The 26,666-nt window shown below is 49.6% G+C and overlaps 1 protein-coding gene across 4 annotated transcripts in view; it reads right to left on the bottom strand.

Moving 5' to 3' along the window:
- Positions 1 to 20,417, bottom strand: part of LOC144681078 (serum response factor-like) — a 123,874-nt gene extending 103,457 nt beyond the window's left edge. For all 4 annotated transcript variants that reach the window (XM_078542792.1, XM_078542791.1, XM_078542794.1 and 1 more), the window contains exons 1-2: positions 19,778 to 20,417; positions 7,214 to 7,480 (exon numbers count right to left, since the gene is read on the bottom strand). In XM_078542792.1, coding sequence (XP_078398918.1) covers positions 7,214 to 7,480; positions 19,778 to 20,293 — 783 coding nt within the window. In that variant the 5' untranslated portion in view covers positions 20,294 to 20,417. The remainder of the gene's footprint in view (positions 1 to 7,213; positions 7,481 to 19,777) is intronic.
- Positions 20,418 to 26,666: the final 6,249 nt, after the last annotated feature.

The raw sequence follows: 26,666 nt of genomic DNA, 5'->3' as shown, positions 1-26,666 counted from the left end.
ATGTAGCATGCATTAATAAAGGATACTATATATCACTGGCATTATGATTGTCCATATCCCTGGATAAAGAACATCACACATTGCATTCTAATAAAGGATGGTACAACAGCAATAGTTGCACATCTACGGCACCTCGAAAATAGAAAACATCCCAGTCCGATACACAGATGTGTGAATCAGATCCAAATAGAGATCGAGCCAAGTGAAGGGATATTTAGAGGGGTAAATGTAAGAAGTGGCTTTCAAAGACAACTGCGAGACTATGAGAGGAACTCCACAGCAACAAGTTGCATGCGATGTACATTTTTCCCAAAAAAGTGAAGATTGTTCTACAGGGTGAAATTATTTGAGTAGAGTTTAGACAGGGAAACATGGACATGGAACCTAAGAGTAACTTGTCTTGTCACAGTCAATGCATAGATGATGTAGCTAATTAGGAGAGTCTATCCCGAGGCTTTACAATATACGAACATATGAATTTGGAGAAGTGGGCCACTCAGCCCTTCAAGCCTGCTCCGCATTCAATAAGATCATGGCTGATCTGATTGTAACCTCCCACCTACCCCCAATAACCTTCCACCCCCGCCTTGTTAATCAGGAATCTATTTACCTCTGCCTTTTGGAGGAAGAGAGTTCCAAAGACTCACGACCATGAAATAATGCACTGTACATATGAAAAGGAACGTGACATGAGAAATAGCCAAGCCTGAAGGAAATTAAAGCAGCTGGGTTTAAGGAATCTTATAACAAAACTTAGCTAGAACTCTCGCTCCAGTCCATCAACCTCACTTTCTCAATGTTTGGTCACTTTCCACAAACATTTACCACTGTAAATTCTTGTTACTTGTGTCATGCAACTCCCAGGATAGTAGAATGTGATCTAAATAGACATTGGTCTGTTATTCACCTAGCAATTCCTATATCAACATTTTGAAGATTTAAATTGTGGTGTCATGGTCATGGCGTAGTTACATGCTCTAGCCACCAGGTGGTACAAATTCCTTTGACCTCTCACGAAACATTTCATTTGTGAAGTTAGAATAAACTCACAATGGTTACAGCACAGGAGGCAGCCAGTCAGCCTCTCGTGTCCATGCCAAGAGTAACTCACATAATCCCACTCCCCTGCCTTTTCTCTGTAGCCCCGCAAATTGCACTTCAGATAACAATCCAATTGCCTTTGAATGCCTCGATTGAACCTGCCACCATCACACACTCAGGCAATACATTCCAGATCCTAACACTCGCCGTGTAAATATGTTGCCATTGCTTCTTTTGCCAATTTATTAAATCGGTGTCCTCGGGTTCTCGATCCTTCCACCACGGCGGACAGTTTTCCCCTGGCTACTCTTTCCAGGCACTTCATTGGCACCTTCATTAAATCTCCCCTCAACCTTCTTTTCTCCAAGGAGAACAGTCCCAGCTTCTCCAATCTATCTACGCAGAAGTTCCTCATCCCTGGAACCATTCTCATGATTCTTTTCTGCACCCTCTCTAAAGCTTTCACATCTTTCCTAAAGTGTGGTGCCCAGAACTGGACACAATATTCCAGTTGAGGCTGAACCAGTGTTTCATTAAAATTCATCGTAGCTTCTTTGATTTTGCACTCTATGCCCTCCGTATAAAGTCCATGGTCACATATACTTTATTAACCACTTACTCAATCACCTTCAATGATTTGTGCACATATACCTAGGGCTGTGGAAACAAAGGCGCAACAGCCTTGTCCTAGCAACAATTGAAGGAGAAATTGAAGGGAAAAACAGGAGGATGAAAAATAAATCTGATGGGTGGATAAACATAGAGGCATGACTGAGGGAGTTTTGAAGCCAGAGAAGAAGCAAAGACAATGCCAACTCCTGACCCCCCCAATGCCTGTCCAGCATCTACAGGGCACAAGTCAGGGGTGTGATGGAATACTCCCCACTTGCCTGGATCAGTGCAGCTCCCACAACACTCAGGAAGCTTGACACCATCCTGGACAAAGCAGCCCGCTTGATTGGCATCCCATCCACAAACATTCACTCCCTCCACCACTGACGCACAGTAGCAGCAGTGTGTACCATCTATAAGATGCACTGCAGGAATTCACCAAGGCTCCTTGGACAGCACCTTCCAAACCCATGACCTCTACCAGGTAGATGAAAATGAACAAGCGAACGCCAACCCAGGCGAATTAACCCTTTATCTTATAATGCCTCTCCTCATTCTTCCTACCAAAATGAATCATTCACACTTCTCTGCATTAAATTTCAGCTGCCACATGTCCACCCATTCCATCGGTCTGCGTCCTCTTGGAGTTTATCTCCCTCCTCCTCACAGTTCACAATATTCCGAGTTTGGCGTCATCTGCAAATTTCGAAAACTGTGCTCTTTACACCAAGGGCTAAGTCATCAATATAAATCAAGAAAAGCAGTGGTCCTCATAACGACCAGGGGGAACTCTTCCTCCTTCTGAGAAATGACCGTTTACCACTGTTCCATTTCCTGTCACTTGGCAAACTTCATAACTCTGCTGCTACTGTCCATTGTATTCCGTAAGTCTAACTTTGGCGACAAACCCATTATGTGCCTTTTGGATGTTCATGTAAACCACATCAACAGCATTACCTTCATCAGCCCTCACTTACTTCATCAAAAATCTCAAGCAATTTAGTTAAACACTATTTTCCCTTAAAAATTCATGCTGGCTTTCCTCAATTGATCCAAATTTGTCCAAGTGACTATTAATTTTATCCTGAATTATCTTCTCTAGAAATTTCCCCATCAAAGTTAAACTAACTGGCCTGTAGTTCCTGGGCTTATCCTTACACCCTTTTGTGAACAAGGGTGTAACATCTGCAATTCTCTAGTACACTGGTACCATTCGAGTCGAAGGAAGACTGGAAAATTATGGCCGGTGTCTCCGTAATTTCTACTCTCACTTCACTCAGTATCCTTGGATGCATCTCATCCGGTCCTGGTGACTAGTCAAATTTTAAGTGCAGCCAGCCTTTCAAAACTGCCTCTTGATGAATTTTTAGCATATCTCTTCATTCACCAGGACTTGGGCAGCATCTCCTTCCTTGATAAAGACAGACACAAGGTTTTCATTTAGTTCCTCAGCTCCGCCCCCTGCCTCCATATGCAAATCCCCCTTTTGATCCCTAATCAGCCCCACTCCTCCTTTTACCACCCTTTTACTATTTATATGTCTGTATAAGACTTCTGAACTTCCTTTTATGTTAGCTGCTCAGTGTCTTCTCATGTTCTCTCTTTGCTTCTCATTTCAGTTTTAACTTCCCCTTGAACATTCTGTATTCAGTCTGGTTTTCTCTTGTATTAGCAACCCGACATCTGTCATACGCACCCATTTTCTGCTTCATCTTACTCTCCATCTCTTTCATCATCCACGGAGCTCTGGATTTGTTCACCTTCCCCGTCATTGTGAATATATATTAACTGTGCTCGAACTCTCTCCTCTTTAAAGACAACCCATTGCTGAGTTCCAGTTTTGCCCATCAATCTTTAATTCCAATTTACCTGGGCCAGAGCCATTCACACCCCATTGAAGTTGGCCCTGCCCTAATTAATTACTTTTACCCTGGATTGATCCTTGTCCTGAAATATTCCTCCACTGACACTTGATCCACTTGACCCACCTTATTTTCAAGAATTAGGTCCAGCAATGCCTCCTTCTCATTGGACTGGAAACACTCTGCTGCAGAAAATTCTCCTGAACACACTCAAGGAACACTTGCCCCTCTCTTTCCCAGTCTGTTAGAGATAATTAAAGTCTCCCATTACAACTACTTTCTTACTCTTGCAAATTTGTTCCTCTACATTTTATATCCTCTATATCCTTTCCATTAGTTGGTGGCTCATGGAATATAACCTGCCATGTAATGGTACCTTTTCTTTCTCAGCTCTGGCCAAATAGATTCTACCCTTGACTCCTCCAGGGCATCCTCCCTCTCCTGCACTGCAATGTTCTCCTTAATCAATACTGCCACTCTCTCTTCCTATCTTTCCTTCCCTAGCTTTCCTGAACACCTTATATCCTGGAATATTTAGTACCCAGGCTTGCCCTTCTTTGAGCCAGGTCTCCATTATCGTCACAATATATTTCCACGGGGCTATCTACGCCTGCAGATCGCTACCCTTATTGACCATATTCTGTGCATTCACATACATGCATTCATCTTAATTCAGACTTTATAACATTCCCTTACTCTGACCCCACCTATCCATCCTCTCTTATACTACCTCTCGATTCCCACATCCCTGCCAACTTAACTTAACCCTCCCCAACAGCACTAGCATATCACCCTGCAAAGACATTAGTTCCAGTTCTGTTCAGGTGCAACCTATACAGGTCCCATCTCCTCCAGAACCAGTCCTAATGTCCCAAGAATCTAAAGCCCTCCCTCCAGCCACATATTCATCTGCTCTATCCTCCTATTTCTATATTCACTTGTACATGGAACAAGAGTAATGTGAAAGTTACTATCTCGGAGGTCCTGTTAGCTAGTTTCTTCCCTAGCTCCCCAAACTCTGCTTGCAAGACCTCATCCCTATTTGTACCTATGTCATTGGTACTGATATGGGCCAGGACCGCAGGCTGTCCACCCTACCCCACCCTGTTGGGGCGGGGGTCTGCAGCTGCTCAGCAACAACCTTGACCCTGACACCAGGGAGGCAACACACCTACAGCTGCAGAAATGCCTGTTCCCCTATCACTTTATATTTTTTAATTCATTCATGGGATGTGGGTGTCGCTGGCTAATTGCCCTGGTTCAGACAGCATTTAAGAGTCAACCACATTACTGTGGATCTGGAGTCACATGTAGGCCAGACCAGGTAAGGACAGCAGATTTCCTTCCCTAAAGGGCATTAGTGAACCAGATGGGTTTTTACAACAATTGGTAATGGTTTCATGGTCATTAATTCCAGATTTGTTTTAGGGAAATTCAAATTCCACCATCACGGGATTCGAACACGGGTCCCCAGAGCATTACCCTAGGTCTCTGGTTTACTAGTCCAGTGACAATACCACTACGCCATTGCCTTTTCACAGTCTTTGTTGTGCCCTCCTATACAGCTGAGCACACCATGGCACCGTAGGCTAGACTCTGGCCAGATAAACCAGCATTTTCATCAGTATTCGGAATGGAATACTGGTTGGAGACTCAGGCGGACTCAGGGTACTCCAGCACTATATGCCTGGTCATTCTTGACCTCCTGGCAGTCATCTATTAGCTCTCTGCCTGAATACCCTTAAGCTGAAGGGTGACCACAGATATAAACGTGCTACCCATGAAATTCAGATTTTCTCAGGTCCACCACAATGACACCAGCTGCTACCCGAGCTTTGGAAACCAGAGCGGGACCTTCTCCAGCTGGCTACACTTTCTGCAAATGTGGTTACTCAGAACATGAAAACTGTCCTGGAATTCCCACGTGGAACAGAATGCACACTACGGTCTGAACTGTCCTGTGAAGCCTCTGTTTATTAGGTTTACTACATAAATAAAGATTCACCGGCTACTCACCAATCAACTGCCTCGCCTGTGTCACTTTATTTTATAGGGACTTTAACTGAAATGCTTTTACTGAACTATTTTACGGAACTAAAAATCTTAGATTTTAATTAACTGAAAATTTCAGATTGCTTTACTTGTACTATCCCCTCTTGCTCAATTTTAACTTTATCCTCTTGATCTGATTGATGAATTGAACATTGATTTTAATAATATGATGAATTATCAAATTGGGTCTAGTTTTTATACTAATTAATCAAGTCTCAAGTTTAATCTAAACTAATCAACTATAAAGTAAAATAGAATTAAAATTAAATTGATGAAGCAAGCTGGGAGCACTGTGATCCGTGAGTCTGAACCAATTTAAATATATTTACTATGTGACTGGGCAATGTTAAAATGTTAAATGATATCAATCAGACAAATTCAGTATTAATTCAGATCAATAGCCACAGAGAATACAAATATAACTTGACTGGAAAGAAAGTTAAATTTAAAAATGGAGTATCAGCAAACACTTTACTTAAAGACTGAAACGTTTGGAATAATCTGTCTTTTGGGGAAGTCGAGACATTAGTGAGTGACCTTCCAAATGCAAGATGGGAAAAAGCTGTAATTCTGATCGTCATGTTACATCTCCACCCCCCCCACCACCCCACCCCACCCCACCCCCAATGGATATTCACAGCTCTGGATCATACACATCTTGTAAATATTATGACACACACACACACGTGCACAGGATAAAAATATGCAAATAAACAATGAAAGTTTTGATCAGTCAACTTATAAAGATTGGTGCCTTATCTGGGCTGTGCTAAAACATGGATAAGGCTGTTGTCCTCTATCACTAATTCCTCTCCCTCTCTCCTCCCCCTCCACACAGATCTCAATCACCAACTGGCCCACAGGAATTAAGCATGTTGTTGAGGTATCAGAAAACATCAGTGGGAGTGATCACTGTCAGCCTAGTCTCCTCACTCTCTTGGCAAAGCCCAACAATAAGAGAAAGCTTGCTGCTTAAAGAAAAGAAATCCTCTGCTTGAAATGGCCAATTTGGTCATCATCAACCACCAGGAACCCTCCACTCAATGGTCAGTGCCCATGTGGGAGCCTGGATGATCAATTTAGTAGGCTATCAACTAGGGAATACCTCAGGGCTGGTTGCAGACTGCTGGCTACCCTCAGTCATCCACCAGATCCACACACACACATATGTGACACCAGCAGTCATGTGCAAGTGTCATATCATTATCAATCCATAGCATGAACTCACTGTGGTGTGTACTGTCTCTTAAACCCAGGTCCAACCAGTGGCACATCCAGCACTCCTGGCTCCTGCTTTGAGTCCCAGTTGAGGATTGAACCTGGGGTCTCCCTGGACCAAGGTTGAGTGCTGCACTGGGCACTGCTCACTGAGCCTGCCTTCTCCAAACAAGCGCAGGTCAAGGTCTGCGATGGTTATCAGTTCCCAGGACATGGGTCCAAACCAGAGTCACGTCCTCCAGTACAGAGAGAGGAAACTACAGACTGAGACTGCTGACCTCCCTGTAATGCTGCCTGCTCCACATCACTGCCATCACTACATCATTTTCTCTGCAGCTAGCTGATACACTACAGGCACCACTCGCTGCATGGCTGCTCCATTTAGTTATCTTTCTTCCTTCTTACCGCATAATAGTTTTAGTGTTTACCTTATTTTCCCCACTGCTGTCCGTCTCCGATACCTGATATGTCAAATCAGTTTCCTCGAATCCTGTGGCACTCATCCTCTGATCCGTGGTCGGATCTGAGCGTGGCGGGGAATCAGGGGAATTTAAACAGGTCTGGATCAACGCTTTCCCTGTCTCACTGGTGATCATAGGCTGCAGTTTCCTTGTGGCAAATGTGTACACATGTCCTGTCTCACTAGCCACCAGGAGGAGGACCTGGGTACCCGTCAGTGTGGAGAGCTCGTAGGCCTGTACATTAAAACAAACGGATGGTTTATTATTAATAACACCACGAATCTCATCTGCCAAATACTCTACTCCAGCAGAAGGCTGGATAACACAACATGGTGATGACAATACACAACCACACAAAATGCAATATAAAGGCCATGGAGTGCACTATGCATGAGTCAGCATGGTTTTACAAAAGGGAAATAGTGTTTGACATATTCATTAGAGCTTTTTGAGGGTGTAACTGGCAGGGTAAATAAAGGGGATGTGGGCGTCGCTGGCTTGGCAAGCATTTATTACCCATCCCCAATTGCCCTCCCACTACGCCACCACCGCCCCTACTTGGATTTCCAAAAGGCATTTGATAAGGTGCCACACACAAGGTTAATAAGCAAGATAAGGGCTCATGAGTTGGGGTTTGTATATTGGCATGGATAAAAGATTGGTCAACGGACAGGAAGCAAAGAGTCGGATAAACTGGGCATTTTTAAATTGGCAGGCAGTGAATAGCGGAGTGCCTCAAGGATCAGTGCTGGGGTCTCAGCTATTTATAATCTATATTAGTGACTTAGATAAAGATTAAATTTGCTGATGATACAAAACTAGGTGGGAATGCAAGCTGTGAGGAGGACACAAAGAGACAGACAGGTTAACTGAGTGGACAACAAGGTGGCAGATGGAGTATAATGTGGAGAAGTGTGAGGTTATTCACTTTGGTGAAAAAGGTATGAAACTTCTAAATGTTGATGTTCAGAGAAACTTAGGTGCATTCGTACAAGGAACACAAAGTTAGCAGGCAGCTACAGCAAGCGATAGAGAGGGAAATTACATGCAGGTCTTTATAGCGAGGGGACCGGAGTACAAAAATAAGAAAGTCTTGCTACAATTGTACAGGGCTTTGGTGGGACCACACCTGGCAAAGTTTGATCCCCATAAAGAATATTATTTGCACTGGAGGCAGTGCAATGAAGTTTCACTAAATTCATCCCTGGGGATGAGAGCGTTTTCTCAGGATGAGAGAGTGTAAATTGGGTCTATACTCTCTGGAGTTCAGGGGAATGAGAGGTGATGTCATTGCAAGATTCTGAAGAGGCTTGATGGGGTCGACAGAGAGATGGATTTTCCCGAACGAGGGAATCTCGAATACCAGGCACAGTCTCAGTCCTAAATGGTCAGGCCCTTATCCTGAAATGAAAAATTGCTTCATTCAGAGGACTGTAAATCCCAAAGGGTTGTGGTTGCTCCATCGCTGAGTATATTTAATAATCAATCCTATATTTATGTAGCACATTAACAGAATGAAATATCTCAAGGCACTTCAGAGCAGCATTACAAAATAAAGTATGACACTGAGCCACAGGAGGAGATGACCAAAAGCTTGGTCAAACAGGTAGGTTTTAAGAAGTGTCTTAAAAATTAGGAAAACGAAATAAGGAGTCAATGGGAATTAGGGGAAAACTCTCCACTGGTTGGAGTCATACCTAGCACAAAGGATGATGGTTGTGGTTGTTGGAGATCAGTCATCTCAGCTCCAGGACATCACTGCAGGAGTTCCTCAGGTAGTGTCCTCAGCCCAACCATCTTCAGCTGCTTCATCAATGACCTTCCTTCCATCATAAGGTCAGAAGTAGGGATGTTCGCTGATGATTGCACAATGTTCAGCATCATTCGTAACTCCTCAGATACTGAAGCAGCTCATGTTCAAATGCAGCAAGACCTGGACAATATCCAGGCTTGGGCTGACAAGTGGCAAGTAACATTTGCATCACACAAGTGTCAGGCAATGACCATCTCCGACAAGAGAGAATCTAACCATCGCCCCTTGACACTCGACGGCATTACCATCACTGAATCCCCCAGCATCAACACCCTGGGGATTATCATTGACCAGAAACTGAACTGGACTAGCCATATAAATACTGTGGCTACAAGAGCAGGTCAGAGGCTAGGAATAGTGCGACGAATAACCCACCTCCTGACTCCCCAAAGTCTGTCCACCATCTACAAGGCACAAGTCAGGAGTGTGATGGAATCCTCCCCACTTGCCTGGATGAGTGCAGCTCCAACAACACTCAAGAAGTTTGACACCATCCAGGACAAAGCAGCCCACTTGATTGGCACCACATCCACAAACATTCACTCCCTCCACCGTTGACGCACAGTAGCAGCAATGTGTACCATCTACAAGATGCACTGCAGGAATTCACCAAAGCTCCTTAGACAGCACCTTCCAAACCCATGAACACTACCATCTAGAAGGACAAGGGCAGCAGATAGATGGGAACACCGCCACCTGGAAATTCCCCTCCAAGTCACTCACCATCCTGACTTGGAAATATATCACTGTTCCTTCACTGTTGCTGGGTCAAAATCCTGGAACTCCCTTCCTAACAGCACTGTGGGTGTACCCACACCACATGGACTGCAGCGGTTCAAGAAGGCAGCTCACCACCTTCTCGAGGGCAACTAGGGACGGGTAATAAATTTTGCCCTGGCTGGCGACGTCCACGTCCCGTACAACGAATTTTTAAAAACTGACCCCGCCCTGCCCGCGCCCCCGCCCTGCCCGCGCCCCCGCCCCCGCCCTGCCCCCGCCCTCCCAACATTCCCTATACAGTGTTACCTGTTGGCTACGAATTGATTGCTAGAGTGCCTGGAAGGGGGAAGGAGGGGGGGGGGGGGGCCGAAGACAAGCAGCATGTGTCCAAAAGACTAACACCTCCCCCTCCTTGCTGAAGGCTTGAACACTTCCAGATTATCTTGCACAGTCATTTCCCCAATTTAGAAAGCCACTGGTGGCCCTGTACAGTTCCCAATGTTCAGGCTGTACAAACCTAAGCAATTGTTGCAGCTTAGTAAGTATTAACTAGTTAGTTCTATATGTGGGGCAATTAACTACGAGGCCAAATCCCATGTCTTTCTCACATGTCATCTCCCCCGACCCCGCCCATTCTCTCCAGCCGAGAACACTCATCACTATCACCATTTGGAAAATTTCATTAATTTCTCGCTGAACAGCAGAAAACCAACTCCAATGCCACCTGGATGAGGCTTTCAGAGCTCAGGCTAATCTCATCCTTATGGTTTGGCCATTGCAGAAACCATCAGGGAAGTCTTAGTCAGAGTGCAGAGATGGACAGTCCAACCATCTCACCTCAATGGCTCGAACAGAATGTCAATGTCCAAAAATGAAGGGTCAGCAGCGCTGTGGCAATCTCTCCCCAGTCATCGGTCAGCCACAAACACAGCTCACCAGCTGGTACCTTTACCCCACTGGAGTTCAGTGCCACTGATTTCCAACCCCCCCAATCACCTCACTCTCCTGTATCTCACTGGGGTGTGTTCACATAGACCCCCCCCTCCCTCACTCTCCTGTATCTCACTGGGGTGTGTTCACATAGACCCCCCCTCACTCTCCTGTATCTCACTGGGGTGTGTTCACATAGACCCCCCCCCCCCCCCACTCCCTCTCCTGTATCTCACTGGGGTGTGTTCACATAGACCCCACCCCCCCTCACTCTCCTGTATCTCACTGGGGTGTGTTCACATAGACCCCACCCCCCCTCACTCTCCTGTATCTCACTGGGGTGTGTTCACATAGACCCCCACCCCCCTCACTCTCCTGTATCTCACTGGGGTGTGTTCACATAGACCCCCCCCCCCCCCCACTCCCTCTCCTGTATCTCACTGGGGTGTGTTCACATAGACCCCCCCCCACCCCCCCTCACTCTCCTGTATCTCACTGGGGTGTGTTCACATAGACCCCACCCCCCCTCACTCTCCTGTATCTCACTGGGGTGTGTTCACATAGACCCCCCCCCCCTCACTCTCCTGTATCTCACTGGGGTGTGTTCACATAGACCCCCCCCCCCACCCTCACTCTCCTGTATCTCACTGGGGTGTGTTCACATAGACCCCACCCCCCACTCCCTCTCCTGTATCTCACTGGGGTGTGTTCACATAGACCGCCCCCCCCTCACTCTCCTGTATCTCACTGGGGTGTGTTCACATAGACCCCCCCCCCAACCCCTCCTGTATCTCACTGGGGTGTGTTCACATAGACCCCCCCCCACCCCCCCCCTCACTCTCCTGTATCTCACTGGGGTGTGTTCACATAGACCCCCCCTCCCTCACTCTCCTGTATCTCACTGGGGTGTGTTCACATAGACCCCCCCCCTCACTCTCCTGTATCTCACTGGGGTATGTTCACATAGAACCCCCCCCCCTCACCTGTATCTCACTGGGGTGTGTTCACATAGACCCCACCCCTCACTCTCCTGTATCTCACTGGGGTGTGTTCACATAGACCCCCCCTCACTCTCCTGTATCTCACTGGGGTGTGTTCACATAGACCCCCCCCCCCTCACTCTCCTGTATCTCACTGGGGTGTGTTCACATATTCACATAGACCCCCCCCCCCCTCACTCTCCTGTATCTCACTGGGGTGTGTTCACATAGACCCCCCCCCTCACTCTCCTGTATCCAGAGAGAGGGAGGCCTTTCAGAATCACATTGCAGAAGAGGCCCTTCAGCCCATCAAGTCTGCACCGACACGTGAGAAACACCTGACCTACCTACCTAATCCCATTTACCAGCACTTGGCCCATAGCCTTGAATGTTATGATGTGCCAAGTGCTCTAAAGGATGTGAGGCAACCCACCTCCACCACCCTCCCAGGCAGCGCATTCCAGACCGTCACCACCCTCTGGGTAAAAAAGCTTTTCCTCACATCCTCCCTAAACCTCCTGCCCTTCACCTTGAACTTATGTCCCCTCGTGACTGACCCTTCAACTAAGGGGAATAGCTGCTCCCTATCCACCTTGTCCATGCCCCTCATAATCTTGTACATCTCGATCAGGTCACCCCTCAGTCTTCTCTGTTCCAACGAAAACAATCCAAGTCTATCCAACCTCTCTTCATAACTTAAATGTTTCATCCCAGGCAACATCCTGGCGAATCTCCTCTGCACCCCCTCCAGTGCAATCACATCCTTCCTATAATGTGGCGACCAGAACTGCACACAGTACTCCAGCTGTGGCCTCACCAAGGTTCTATACACTCCAACATGGCCTCCCTACTTTTGTAATCTATACCTCGATTGATAAAGGCAAGTGTCCCATATGCCTTTTTCACCACCCCACTAACATGCCCCTCTGCCTTCAGAGATCTATGGACACACACGCCAAGGTCCCTTTGTTCCTCAGAACTTCTTAGTGCCATGCCGTTCATTGAATACTTCCTTGTCAAATTACTCCTTCCAAAGTGTATCACCTCACACTTTTCAGGGTTAAATTCCATCTGCCACTTATCTGCCCATTTGACCATCCCGTCTATATCTTCCTGTAGCCCAAGACACTCAGCCTCATTGTTAACCACCCGGCCAATCTTTGTGTCATCCGCAAACTTACTAATCCTGCCCCCCACATAGTCATCTATGTCGTTTATATAAATGACGAATAATAGGGGACCCAGCACAGATCCCTGTGGTACACCACTGGACACTGGCTTCCAGTCACTAAAACATCCTTCTGTCATCACCCTCTGTCTCCTACAATTAAGTCAATTTTGAATCCACCTTATCAAATTACCCTGTATCCCATGAGCATTTGCCTTCTTTATAAGTCTCCCATGTGGGACCTTGTCAAAGGCTTTGCTGAAATCCATATAAACTACATCAACTACACTACCCTCATCTACACACCTGGTCACCTCCTCAAAAAATTCAGTCAAATTTGTTAGGCATGACCTTCCTCTGACTATCCCTGATCAAACCTTGCCTCTCCAAGTGGAGATGGATTCTCTCCTTCAGAATTTTCTCCAATAATTTCCCTACCACTGACGTGAAACTCACTGGCCTGTAGTTCCCTGGCTTATCTCTACCATCCTTCTGAAATAACAGAACCACATTAGTTGTTCTCCAGTCCTCTGGCACCTCCCCTGTGGCCAGAGAGGAATTAAAAATTTGGGTCAGAGCCCCTGCGATCTCCTCCCTTGCCTCCCTCAGTAGTCTGGGACACAAATCATCCGGACCTGGAGATTTCTCCACTTTTAAGCCTGCCATCACCTCCAATACCTTGTCACTCCCTGTATCAATTTGCTCAAGAACCTCGCAGTCTCTCTCCCCGAGTTTGATACCTTCATCCTCATTCTCTTGGGTGAAGACGGATGTGAAGTATTTGTTCAACACTCTACTGATGTCCTCTGGTTCCACCCATAGATTGCCCCCTTGGTCCCTACTCTTTCCCTGGTTATCCTCTTCCCATTGATATACTTATAGAATATCTTGGGATTTTCCCTACTTTTACCAGCCAGAGCTTTCTCATATCCCCTCTTTGCTCTCCTAATTGCTTTCTTAAGCTCCACCCTGCACTTTCTGTACTCCACTACACCCATCCAAGCGCCCACAGGTATGCACTCACAGTCAGAGGCCCGAGTGATCATTCCCTCCTGACCTCAGCCCCTCCACTTATATCCAAACTAAGTCCTGTAAACTCTAAGGCCAGAATATGAAACCTGGGAATCTGAACTCGACCTCGTATAATTACTTACAATTCCTACCCCAGTTACTCCCTATCAATCCTCCTTAACTGGCCAGTGGTTTCAGATCAGCCACAGGAATAGTTAAGAGATTGATAGACTCATGAAAATTGTCCAGTCCATCAGTCTGCTGAATTGCAGAGATTAACCTATAGATAAACACAAATAAAATACAACAAATTATGGAGAAATAGTATAATCAAACCATGGAAAAGTAGCTATATGATCATTGTTACTATCTATGGGATTTCTACAACTTGGTTCTCACATTTCCCAATACCACAACATCAATGTCAAAAATACTAAAACACTACCATGTCTGGAGAGCATTTTGGGATAGCCTGGAAGACACGACATAAACACACGATCTTACTTTCCCAAAGAACACTATACTTTGCGATGTATTGTGCTGTCCTGTTAAAATTAAAGTCAGATAATAAACTGCATTCCATATCTCAGTAACAAGCTGTATTCATTCAGTCAAACACTTTCTCAAATCTTACCCTCTATCCAGAAAGAGATATCTCGCTCTAGACCCTCCCACATACGAGCGCACACACCGCCGCCCCCAGACACCTCCCCCACCCCAAGACATTCACCACACACACCCCGACACCCCCCCCACCACGCACACCCACGCGCACCCCGACTCCCCCCCACCCACGCGCACCCCGACTCCCCCCCACCCACGCGCACCCCGACTCCCCCCCACCCACGCGCACCCCGACTCCTCCACCCCCCCCCCCCACCCCCACACCCCGACTCCCCCCCCCACCCCCCAACACACCCCGGCCCACCCCACAGACATTCCCCTCACATACCCCGACCCCCCCCCACACACCCAGTGCCCCCCCACCACACAACCCAACTCCCCCTCCCCACAGACATTCCCCTCACACACCCCAACTACCCCCTCCACAGACATTCCCCTCACACACCTCCCCCCCGCAGACATTCCCCTCACACACCCCGACTCCCCCTCCCCACAGACATTCCCCTCACACACCCCGACTCCCCCTCCCCACAGACATTCCCCTCACACACCCCGACTCCCCCCCGCAGACATTCCCCTCACACACCCCGACTCCCCCTCCCCACAGACATTCCCCTCACACACCGACTCCCCCCCACAGACATTCCCCTCACACACCCCGACTCCCCCCCACAGACATTCCCCTCACACACCCCGACTCCCCCCCACAGACATTCCCCTCACACACCCCGACTCCCCCCCACAGACATTCCCCTCACACACCCCGACTCCCCCCCACAGACATTCCCCTCACACACCCCGACTCCCCCCCACAGACATTCCCCTCACACACCCCGACTCCCCCCCACAGACATTCCCCTCACACACCCCGACTACCCCCCACAGACATTCCCCTCACACACCCCGACTCTCCCCCATAGACATTCCCCTCACACACCCCGACTCCCCCCCACAGACATTCCCCTCACACACCCCGACTCTCCCCCCCCACCCCAGACATTCCCCTCACACACCCTGACTCCCCCCCACAGACATTCCCCTCACACACCCCGACTCTCCCCCCCACCCCAGACATTCCCCTCACACACCCCGACTCTCCCCCCCCACCCCAGACATTTCCCTCACACACCCCGACTCCCCCCCACAGACATTCCCCTCACACACCCCGACTCTCCCCCATAGACATTCCCCTCACACACCCCGACTCTCCCCCCCCACCCCAGACATTCCCCTCACACACCCTGACTCCCCCCCACAGACATTCCCCTCACACACCCCAACTCTCCCCCCCACCCCAGACATTCCCCTCACACACCCCGACTCTCCCCCCCCACCCCAGACATTTCCCTCACACACCCCGACTCCCCCCCACAGACATTCCCCTCACACACCCCGACTCCCCCCCACAGACATTCCCCTCACACACCCCGACTCTCCCCCCCCACCCCAGACATTCCCCTCACACACCCCGACTCCCCCCCACAGACATTCCCCTCACACACCCCGACTCTCCCCCCCCACCCCAGACATTTCCCTCACACACCCCGACTCCCCCCCACAGACATTCCCCTCACACACCCCGACTCTCCCACCACAGACATTCCTCCCCTCATGCCCCTCCACACAAACACACACCCCCCCAACCTCTCTCCCCCCCCCACCCCCACACCCTGAGGGCTTGAGCCCTTTAGGCAAGTTCACCACCATCTCCTCTCGCGCAATGAGGGAGGAGCAACAAATGCTGGTTTTTCTGTGATGTTCACATCCTATCAATTAATAAAAACAACAGCCACAGCAATATTTGGGGACTATAGTGTGCTTGTGTCCCTTGGGGGTCCTAGCACAATATGGGCATTGAACAGGAGTCTGAATAAGTAGAGGAGAGAGAAAGGAATAGAAGGATGTCAAGTTGTTCGATTACGTTGGGAGGAAGCTGATTGGAGCATAAACTCCAGAAGGAGTAGAACTGAATGCTGTGTATGTGCTGTCATTCCTATATAATACTAGGCTAGGGTCCATTCCTAACATCTATCGAATGGTTCCTGCTGGAATTCGAGATCTTGGATGATCTTCATAAGGGGACAGCGGGTGAAGCACTCCACAGTTGAGCAAACTGTCAGAAATCCCTGTTCAGGCTGCTATGTGGAAAGGCTAGCTGGGTATGCAATAGATCCCTATCAGTCAGCAGCATCCAACGCACCTGCACACACACAGACTAAACCAAACCCTTCACCATATAGAGCCCCAACATGTTACCCACAGCAACTATAGAAATCCCGTCACCATACATAATCACAGTTGCATATTACACACTGCTGTCTGTACCAATCTCACCATCACCATAAAGAACCACTCACTCACCTACAGCAGCACGTTGCCCCCACTGTCTATACCAGTCCGGACCATAGGGAATCACAACAGCATGTTATCCCACTGTACCAACCTCACAGTCATCATGTTATCCTTCCACCCCCAGCCACCTGGCTTCTCCAAACCAGTCACCATATAGGACCACTGTCTGTACAATTCTCTGTTAGCTTATAGAACCACAGCAGCATGTTCCACTGTCTATATGAACCACATCACCATATACAACTATAGCATATTTTTATTCTTTCACAGGGATGTGGGCTTTACATGCTGGGCCAGCATTTATTGCACATCCCCAATTGCCCTTGAGAAGGTGGTGGTGAGCTGCCTTCTTGAACCGCTGCAGTCCATGTGGTGTAGGTACACCCACAGTGCTGTTAGGGAGGGAGTTCCAGGATTTTGATCCAACGATACTGAAGGAACGGCGATATGTTTCCAAGTCAGGGGAACTTGCAGGTGGTTAGACTTTCTCTTGTTGGAGATGGTCATTGCCTGACACTTATGTGGTGCGAATGTTACTTGCCACTTGTCAGCCCAAGCCTGGATATTGTCCAGGTCTTGCTGCATTTGGACATGGGCTGCTTCAGTATCTGAGGAGTTGCGAATGGTGCTGAACATTGTGCAATCATCAGCGAACATCCCCACTTCTAACCTTATGATGAAAGGAAGGTCATTGATGAAGCAGCTGAAGATGGTTGGGCCTAGGACACTACCCTGAGGAACTCCTGCAGTGATGTCCTGGAGCTGAGATGACTGACCTCCAACAATCACAACCATCTTCCTTTGTGCTAGGTATGACTCCAACCAGTGTAGAGTTTCCCCCTGATTCCCATTGACTCCAGTTTTGCTAGGGCTCCTTGATGCCACACTCTGTCAAATGCTGCCTTGATGTCAAGGGCAGTCACTCTCACCTCACCTCGGGAGTTCAGCTCTTTTGTCCAAGTAATGACATCAGGAGCTGAGTGGCCCTGGCAGAATTCAAGCTGGGCGTCAGTGAGCAGGTTATTGCTAAGCAAGTGCCGCTTGATAGCACTGTTGATGACCCCTTACATTACTTTACTGATGATCGAGAGTAGACTGATGGGACGGTAACTGGCTGTGTTGGATTTATCCTGCTTTTTGTGTACAGGACATACCTGGGCAATTTTCCACACAGCCGGGTAGATGCCAGTGCTGTAGCCGTACTGGAACATCTTGGCTAGGGGCGCTGCAAGTTCTGGAGCACAAGCCTTCAGTACCATTGCCAGAATATTGTCAGGCCCCATAGCCTTTGCAGCATCCAGTGCCTTCAGCTGTTTCTTGATATCACTTTTGCACTGATGCGATGGGTTCCCTCATCATGGAGGACGGGGGTTTGTGGCACTGCCACCTCCAGTGAGTTCTTTAATGGGCTACCACCATTCAAGGCTGGATCTGAAGTGTTGGTTGCGGGACCCTCTCCACCACTATGTAGAACGACCAGCAGCATGTATGCCAATCTCACTGTCATTATAAAACCAGAACAGTTTTTGACCCTACAGTCTATATAAACCCTACCATGAACAAATACAACCCCAAGAGCATGCTACCACCACCCACCCAGCACCACTCTCACCTAGCCACGCCACCCGCACTCTCCATACTCATCTCATCGCCACTCCTGTCCCTCAGTCTGATCCCGCCGCCCGGTCCCTCTCCCTCAGCCCGATCCCGCCGCCCAGTCCCTCTCCCTCAGCCCGAGCCACTCCCTCCCCGTCCATCTCCCTCAGCCCGAGCCCCTCCCCCCCGTCCCTCTCCCTCAGCCCGAGCCCCTCCCCCTGTCCCTCTCCTCAGCCCGAGCCCCTCCCCCGTCCCTCTCCCTCAGCCCGAGCCCCTCCCCCTGTCCCTCTCCCTCAGCCCGATCCCCTCCCCCTGTCCCTCTCCCTCAGCCCGAGCCCCTCCCCGTCCGTCTCCCTCAGCCCGAGCCCCTCTCCCTGTCCCTCCCCCTCAGCCCGATCCCCTGTCCCTCCCCCTCAGCCCGATCCCCTCTCCCTGTCCCTCCCCCTCAGCCCGATCCCCTGTCCCTCCCCCTCAGCCCGATCCCCTCTCCCTCTCCCTCCCCCCTCCCACAGTCTGATCCCTCAGCCTGAGCCCCCTCTCCCTCAGCCCGATCCCCTCTCCCTCAGCCTGAGCCCCCTCTCCCTCAGCCCGATCCCCTCTCCCTCAGTCTGATCCCCTCTGCCTGTCCCTCTCCCTCAGCCGGAGCCAATCCCCCTGTCCCTCTCCCTCAGTCTGATCCCCTCTCCCCGTCCCTCTCCCTCAGCCCGAGCCCCTCCCCCTGTCCCTCTCCCTCAGCCGGAGCCAATCCCCCTGTCCCTCTCCCTCAGTCTGATCCCCTCTCCCTCTCCCTCCCCGTCCCTCTCCCTGAGTCTGATCCCCTCTCCCTGTCCCTCAGTCTGATCCCCTCTCCCTGTCCCTCAGTCTGATCCCCTCTCCCTGTCCCTCAGTCTGATCCCCTCTCCCTCTCCCTGTCCCTCTCCCTCAGTCTGATCCCCTCTCCCTCTCCCTGTCCCTCTCCCTCAGTCTGATCCCCTCTCCCTCTCCCTCTCCCTCAGTCTGATCCCCTCTCCCTGTCCCTCTCCCTCAGTCTGATCCCCTCTCCCTGTCCCTCAGTCTGATCCCCTGTCCCTCTCCCTCAGTCTGATCCCCTCTCCCTGTCCCTCCCCTTCAGTCTGATCCTCTCTCCCTCTCCCTCCGTCTGATCCCCTCTCCCTCTCCCTCCCCCCTCCCACAGTCTGATCCCTCAGCCCGATCCCCTCTCCCTCAGCCCGATCCCCTCTCCCTCTCCCTCTCCCTCAGCCCCCTCTCCCTCAGCCCCCTCTCCCTCAGTCCCTCAGCCCCTGTCCCGGAGTTTGGGGTCGGTTTGCTGGATGGTGTGAGGTGTTTTGCTGTCTGACCTTCTTCATGATGCCGGTTTTCCTCTTGCTGAAGGTAGTGTACCTCCTCAGCTTGTTATCGATGAATTCCATTTTGATTTTCACTCTGCCCCTGGTTTTCTTGCCGGGTTTGAGTCCGGCTCCAGCTGCTGACCCGGCCCCGGCTCCGGCCCCGGCTCCATAGCCGCCCACAGCCGCCGCCAGGCCGCCGCCCTCCAGGCCCGCTTCATGGCTGCTCACACCGGCCAGACCCGCAGCCGCTGCCGCCTCCAGCTCCGACAGTCTCCGCTTCGCTCCCCTCCTGTCGAGCGGGGCCGGAGTGACCACCATCTCCTCCTCCTCGTCCGTGCTGGCCTCCGAGCCGCTGTAAGGGGTGGAAAGGTGCGATTCCCGGTCCCTGCCCAGCAGGAGGGCAGCTCCTGGGGGAGGAGCGGCTGGAGGCTGAGGGGCTGCCGGCTGGAGGCTGCCCGCCGGCGGGGACGAGGAGCTGCTGCTCTCGGGGGGAGCGGCCGCAGCTCCAGCCGGACTCTGGAGCATGGCTCCCGGTCCAGAGAGTCCCGGACTATCCGGGACCGTCTCTCCCTATCCCGGGTTATTCCCCCCGTCTCCCAGTCCCAGGCTCTCCGGTCTCCGGTCCCGCTCTATCCCTCTCCAGGTCCTCACCCCAAATTCCCCCTCCCTCCCTTCCTCCTCTCCCCCAGTCTATCCCAATCCCAGTCTATCCACTTCCCTTTCCCCCAGTCTATCCCAATCCCAGTCTATCCTCCTCTCTCCCCCCACCCCCAGTCTATCCCAATCCCAGTCTATCCTCTTCCCTTTCCCCTAGTCTATCCCAATCCCAGTCTATCCTCTTCCCTTTCCCCTAGTCTATCCCAATCCCAGTCTATCCTCTTCCCTTTCCCCTAGTCTATCCCAATCCCAGTCTATCCTCTTCCCTTTCCCCTAGTCTATCCCAATCCCAGTCTATCCTCTTCCCTTTCCCCTAGTCTATCCCAATCCCAGTCTATCCTCTTCCCTTTCCCCTAGTCTATCCCAATCCCAGGCTAACCTCCTCTCTCTCCCCCCCAGTCTATCCCAATCCCAGTCTATGCTCCTCTTCCCTTTCCCCCAGTCTATCCCAATCCCAGTCTATCCCAATCCCAGTCTATCCTCTTCCCTTTCCCCTAGTCTATCCCAATCCCAGGCTAACCTCCTCTCTCTCCCCCCCAGTCTATCCCAATCCCAATCTATCCTCTCTCTCCCCCCCAGTCTATCCCAATCCCAGTCTATCCTCTCTCTCCCCCCCACCCCAGTCTATCCCAATCCCAGTCTATCCTCTTCCCTTTCCCCTAGTCTATCCCAATCCCAGTCTATCCACTTCCTTGTCCCCTAGTCTATCCCAATCCCAGTATATCCCCCTCTCCCCCAGTCTATCTCCCTCCCTCTCTCTCCCAGTCTATCCCAATCCCTCTATATCCCTATCCCAATCCCTCTATATCCCTATCCCAATCTCTCTCCCGGTCCCTATGCCAGTCAACCCCCCTCCTACTCTCCTCCCCCCACCCCCCCCGGTCCCTATCCTTGTATATCCTTCTCTCTCCAGGCCCCTATTCCTCTCTTCCAGTCTATCCCTCTCTGTCCCGGTCCCGGTCCCTATCCCAGTCTCTCCCTCTCTCCCGGTCTATCCCGGTTCCCGCGGGGAAACTAGTTACAATGTGGAACCCGGAGATACCGGGAGAGGAAACCCAGGCCGCATCACACACACTAATAACACACCACCCACAAAAAGAGTCCCGAACGAACTGTCCGCCCACATCACCCGAATCCCTTAAAATCAGCTGGAAAATCCGAGCTGTTCGCCCTTTGACTTAAATCTCCCTGTTTGATGAGAATATTCCTCACTCTATCCTGTCTGTGGATCGACAGCAGCTGCGCGGATGGAGATTAGTGAATCGGTTTGAACCCGGTACTATTTCCCTCCATATAAAGACACAATGTTTCCTTTTATGGCGCGGCCTCTCCTTATATGGTGAGTCACCGCTCGGCCCGCTGATTGGTCAAACACAAGCCTCCCATCCCCCCACCCCGAATAATTTACATACCAGAGCCTCTACCAATGACGTCATAGACAAGCTCAGCTCAGTGTCCAGAGAGGGAAACTCTGGGAGAGTCAGTGTCCAGAGAGGGAAACTCTGGGAGACTCAGTGTCCAGGGAGGGAAACTCTGGGAGAGTCAGTGTCCAGGGAGAGAAACTCTGGGAGACTCAGTGTCCAGGGAGGGAAACTCTGGGTGAGTCAGTGTCCAGGGAGGGAAACTCTGGGAGAGTCAGTGTCCAGGGGGGGAAACTCTGGGAGACTCAGTGTCCAGGGAGGGAAACTCTGGGAGAGTCAGTGTCCAGGGGGGGAAACTCTGGGAGACTCAGTGTCCAGGGAGGGAAACTCTGGGAGAGTCAGTGTCCAGGGGAGGAAACTGGAAGATAAAAACAAAAAGCTAAAAGCTACTGCGGATGCTGGAAATCCAAAACAAAATAAAAACAGAATTACCTGGAAAAACTCAGCAAGTCTGGCAGCATCGGCGGAGAAGAAATCAGTCAACGTTTCGAGCCCTCATGGCCCTTCAGCAGAACTGAAGCATAGTTTCAACAAGGGAGAAATATAAATTGGTTTAAGGTGGGTGGGGGGGAAGAGACACATTGAGGGTGTGGTGTGAGCAGATAATCAAAAGATGTCAGAGACAAAAGGGTCAAAGAGGTGTTGAAGGTGGTGGTCTTTGTCTGAGAAAAGTGCTAATTAAGAATGCAAGACAGGATATTCAAAGTACAGCTCTAGTGGGGGTGGGGTGGAAAGACTAAAGGTTTTAGTTTTAGATTTAAAAATAATGGAAATAGGTGGGGAAAGAAGAATCTATATAGATTATTGAAAAAAAAGGCGGGTGGGGGGGGGAAAGAAACGGGGTGGGGATGGGGGGAGGGGGAGTTTAAGATCTAAAGTTGTTGAATTCAATATTCAGCCCAGAAGGCTGTAAAGTGCCTAGTCGGAAGATGAGGTGCTGTTCCTCCAGTTTGCGTTGGGCTTCACTGGAACAATGCAGCAAGCCAAGGACAGACATGTGGGCAAGAGAACAGGGTGGAGTGTTAAAATGGCAAGCGACAGGGAGGTTTGGGTCTTTCTTGCGGACAGACCGCAGGTGTTCCGCAAAACGGTCGCCCAGTTTGCGTTTGGTCTCTCCAATGTAGAGGAGACCGCATTGGGAGCAACGAATGCAGTAGACTAAGTTAGGGGAAATGCAAGTGAAATGCTGCTTCACTTGAAAGGAGTGTTTGGGCCCTTGGACGGTGAGGAGAGAGGAAGTGAAGGGGCAGGTGTTGCATCTTCTGCGTGGGCATGGGGAGGTGCCATAAGTGGGGGTTGAGGAGTAGGGGGTGATGGAGGAGTGGACCAGGGTGTCCCGGAGGGAACGATCCCTACGGAATGCTGTCAAGGGGGGGTGAAGGGAAGATGTGTTTGGTGGTGGCATCATGCTGGAGTTGGCGGAAATGGCGGAGGATGATCCTTTGAATGCGGAGGCTGGTGGGGTGATAAGTGAGGACAAGGGGGACCCTATCATGTTTCTGGGAAGGAGGAGAAGGCGTGAGGGAGGATGCGCGGGATATGGGCCGGACACGGTTGAGGGCCCTGTCAACGACCGTGGATGGAAAACCTCGGTTAAGGAAGAAGGAGGACATGTCCGAGGAGCTGTTTTTGAAGGTAGCGTCATCAGAACAGATGCGACGGAGGCGAAGGAACTGAGAGAATGGGATGGAGTCTTTACAGGAAGCGGGGTGTGAGGAGCTGTAGTCGAGGTAGCTGTGGGAGTCGGTAGGCTTGTAATGGATATTGGTGGACAGTCTATCATCAGAAATTGAGACAGAGAGGTCAAGGAAGGGAAGAAGAAGAGAACTGGAAGACTCAGTATCCAGGGAGGGAAACTCTCGGAGAGTCAGTGTCCAGGGAGGGAAACTCTGGGAGAGTCAGTTTCCAGAGAGGGAAACTCTGGGAGAGTCAGTGTCCAGGGAGGGAAACTCTGGGAGAGTCAGTGTCCAGGGGGGGAAACTCTGGGAGAGTCAGTGTCCAGGGGGGGAAACTCTGGGAGAGTCAGTGTCCAGGGAGGGAAACTCTGGGAGAGTCAGTGTCCAGGGAGGGAATTTCTGGGAGAGTCATTGTCCAGGGAGGGAAACTCTGGGGCGCTCAGTGTCCAATAAGGGAAAATGTTGGAGCTCCAAAGACAGGCAGGGGCACAGTAAGCAGGGTTGTCAGTTCTGTTAAAGAGTCATACGGACTCGAAACCTTAACTGTGTTCCTCTCCGCAGATGCCGTCAGACCTGCTGAGTATATTTGGGAATTTAGTTCAAAGTTGGAATTCAGTGCATGGGGGGAAAGAGGTGTTTTAGGTCAGGTTTGCTGCAAGATGTAAAGTGTGCTGAGTGTGGAGTTTGGTGAAGGATGGGGAGAAGGTGCTTTTTCTTTCTATTCTTTTTCAGCCGCCAGTATTTGATTTCCACTTTGGTGCAGAAGAAGGAGCAGGTAAACCAGTAACTGGTAGTGTTAGTTTTATCAGTATTGTAAGTAATGTATTGTTTTATCAATATTGTAAAGTTTCCTGGCAGTGCCAGGACCTATTGGGAAGTGTAAGCTTTAGTAAGTATAATAAATTAACTAGCAATTAATTAACACATATTGGAGATGTCAGGGCAGGTGATGTGCTGCGATTGCAGGATGTGGGAGCTTCTGAATACCGGTGTGATCCAGAGAAACACATGCGCAGTAACCTTTTGCGGCTGCAGGAACTTCGGCTCTGAGTTATTGAGCTGGAGGCCGAGCTGCAGACACTGCGGCATATCAGGGAGGGGGAAAGTTACCTAGACATTTTATTCTATGAAGTGGTCACACCCCTTAGGATGGAGCCTTCTGATTTGGTCAGTGGTCAGGGACAGGATGGTGTGACTGCAAGTGAGGCAGGTAAGGGGACTCAAAGGGCAGGAGTGTAGGAGCCTTGGCCCTTGCAATTGTCCAGCAGGTTTGAGGTTTTTTCAGCTTGTTTGGATGAGAGTGGGGCTTCAGGGTGGATGAGTAACTGGCCAATGCACCGTAGGACAGGAAACCATTCAAGCAGGACGGAGTTACAAGGAATGTAGTGGTAGTAGGGGACAGTATAGTCAGAGGGATTGACACCGTTCTCTGCAGCAAAGAACGAGAGTCCAGACAGCTGTGTTGCCTGCCCAGTGCAAGGGTGCAGGACATCTGCTCGGGGCTAGAGAAGAATTTGCAGTGGAAGGGGGAGAACCCAGTCATCATGGTTCATGTTGGTACCAATGACAGAGGCATAGTCAGTATGAGGAGCTTGGCACCAAATTAAGAAGCAGAACTTCAAAGGTCATAATCTCTGGATTATTACCTGAGCCATGTGCAAACTGGCATAGAACAAATCAGAGTAGGGAGATGAATGCGTGGCTCAAAGCCAGGTGTGGGAGAAGTGGGTTCTGGCTCATGGGCACTGGCCCCAGTACTGGGGAAAGTAGGATCCATACCGTTGGGACAGTCTACACCTGGACAGTGGTGTTCTTGCAAGCCGTATAACTAGAGAAGTAAAGAGGGTTTTAAACTAATTTGTGGGGGCAAGGGATCAAATTTGGGAAGATGTAGTGAATCAAAGAACAGACACAAGGCAAAAGACTATGAAATGAAAAACAGACCATGACAGGAAGGGATAGAAAGTACAAATCTCACAGTAAATCAACAGATTAGACTAGAGGTTATAAAAAGAATAAAAAGATAAAAACTAAAAGCTCTGTGTCTGAATGCATGAAGCGTACAAAACAAAACAGATGAACTGAGAGCACACATAGAAATAAATAATTACGATTTGATAGCCATTACAGAGACATGACTGCAGGAGGACATGGATTGGGACCTGAATATTAAAGGGTACAGGACATTTAGGAAGGACAGGAAGTGATGAAAAGGTGGAGGGGTGGCTCTGTTAGTTAATGATGGTATTGGCACAAGAGAGAGGGATGACCTAAGTTCAGGAAACCAGGATGTGGAAGCAGTTTGGGTAGAGATGAGAAATGGTAAAGGCAAGAAGTCACTTGTGGGAGCCATGTACAGGCCCCCTAGCAGTAACCACATGGTAGAGTGCAGCATAAAGGAATAAATAAAGGGAGCCTGTCGGAAAGGCACAGTGCTAATCGTGGGAAATTTTAATTTACATATAGACTGGAAAAGTCAGATGGGCAAAGATAGCCTAGATGGGGAGTTCATAGAATGTTTCCAGGCTAGTTTCTTAGAACAGCATATTCTGGAGCCAACCAGAGAGCAGGCTATACTAGACCTGGTATTGTGCAAAGAGATGGGATTAATTAATAACTTCATAGTGAAGTCGCCCCTAGATAGCAGTGACCATAATATGCTTGAATTTTACGTTCAGTTTGAGGGAGAGAGGAGTGGGTCCAAGGCTATGTTTTGAAACTTAAATAAGGGCAATTATGAGGGTATGAAAGCACAGCTGTCTAAATTGAATTGACAACTTCGGTTAAAGGATGGGTCAGTAGAGATGTCATGACAAACATTCAAGGGGATATTTCAGAATACACAAAATAGATACATTTGAATGAGTAAGAAAAAGTCCAAGGGATAGACACACCATCCACGGTTAACTAGAAAGGTTAGAGATAGTATCAAACTTAAAGAAAAATCATATAATTGTGCAAAGATAGGCAGTAGGCCTGAAGATTGGACAGAATATAAGGAATAACAAAGGATGACTAAAAGAGTAATAAGTAGGGAGCAATTAGAGTACGAGAGAAAGCTAGCCAGAAATATAAAAACAGATAGTAAGAGTTTCTATAAATATTTTAAAAAGAAAAGAGTTAACAAAGTGAGCATTGGTCCTA

This window comes from Cetorhinus maximus, chromosome 5 (assembly GCF_964194155.1).
Source record: "Cetorhinus maximus chromosome 5, sCetMax3.hap1.1, whole genome shotgun sequence".
Lineage (NCBI taxonomy): Eukaryota > Metazoa > Chordata > Chondrichthyes > Lamniformes > Cetorhinidae > Cetorhinus > Cetorhinus maximus.
Note: the sequence above shows the minus strand (reverse complement) of the source record. Positions and strands in the feature narration are given on the sequence as shown.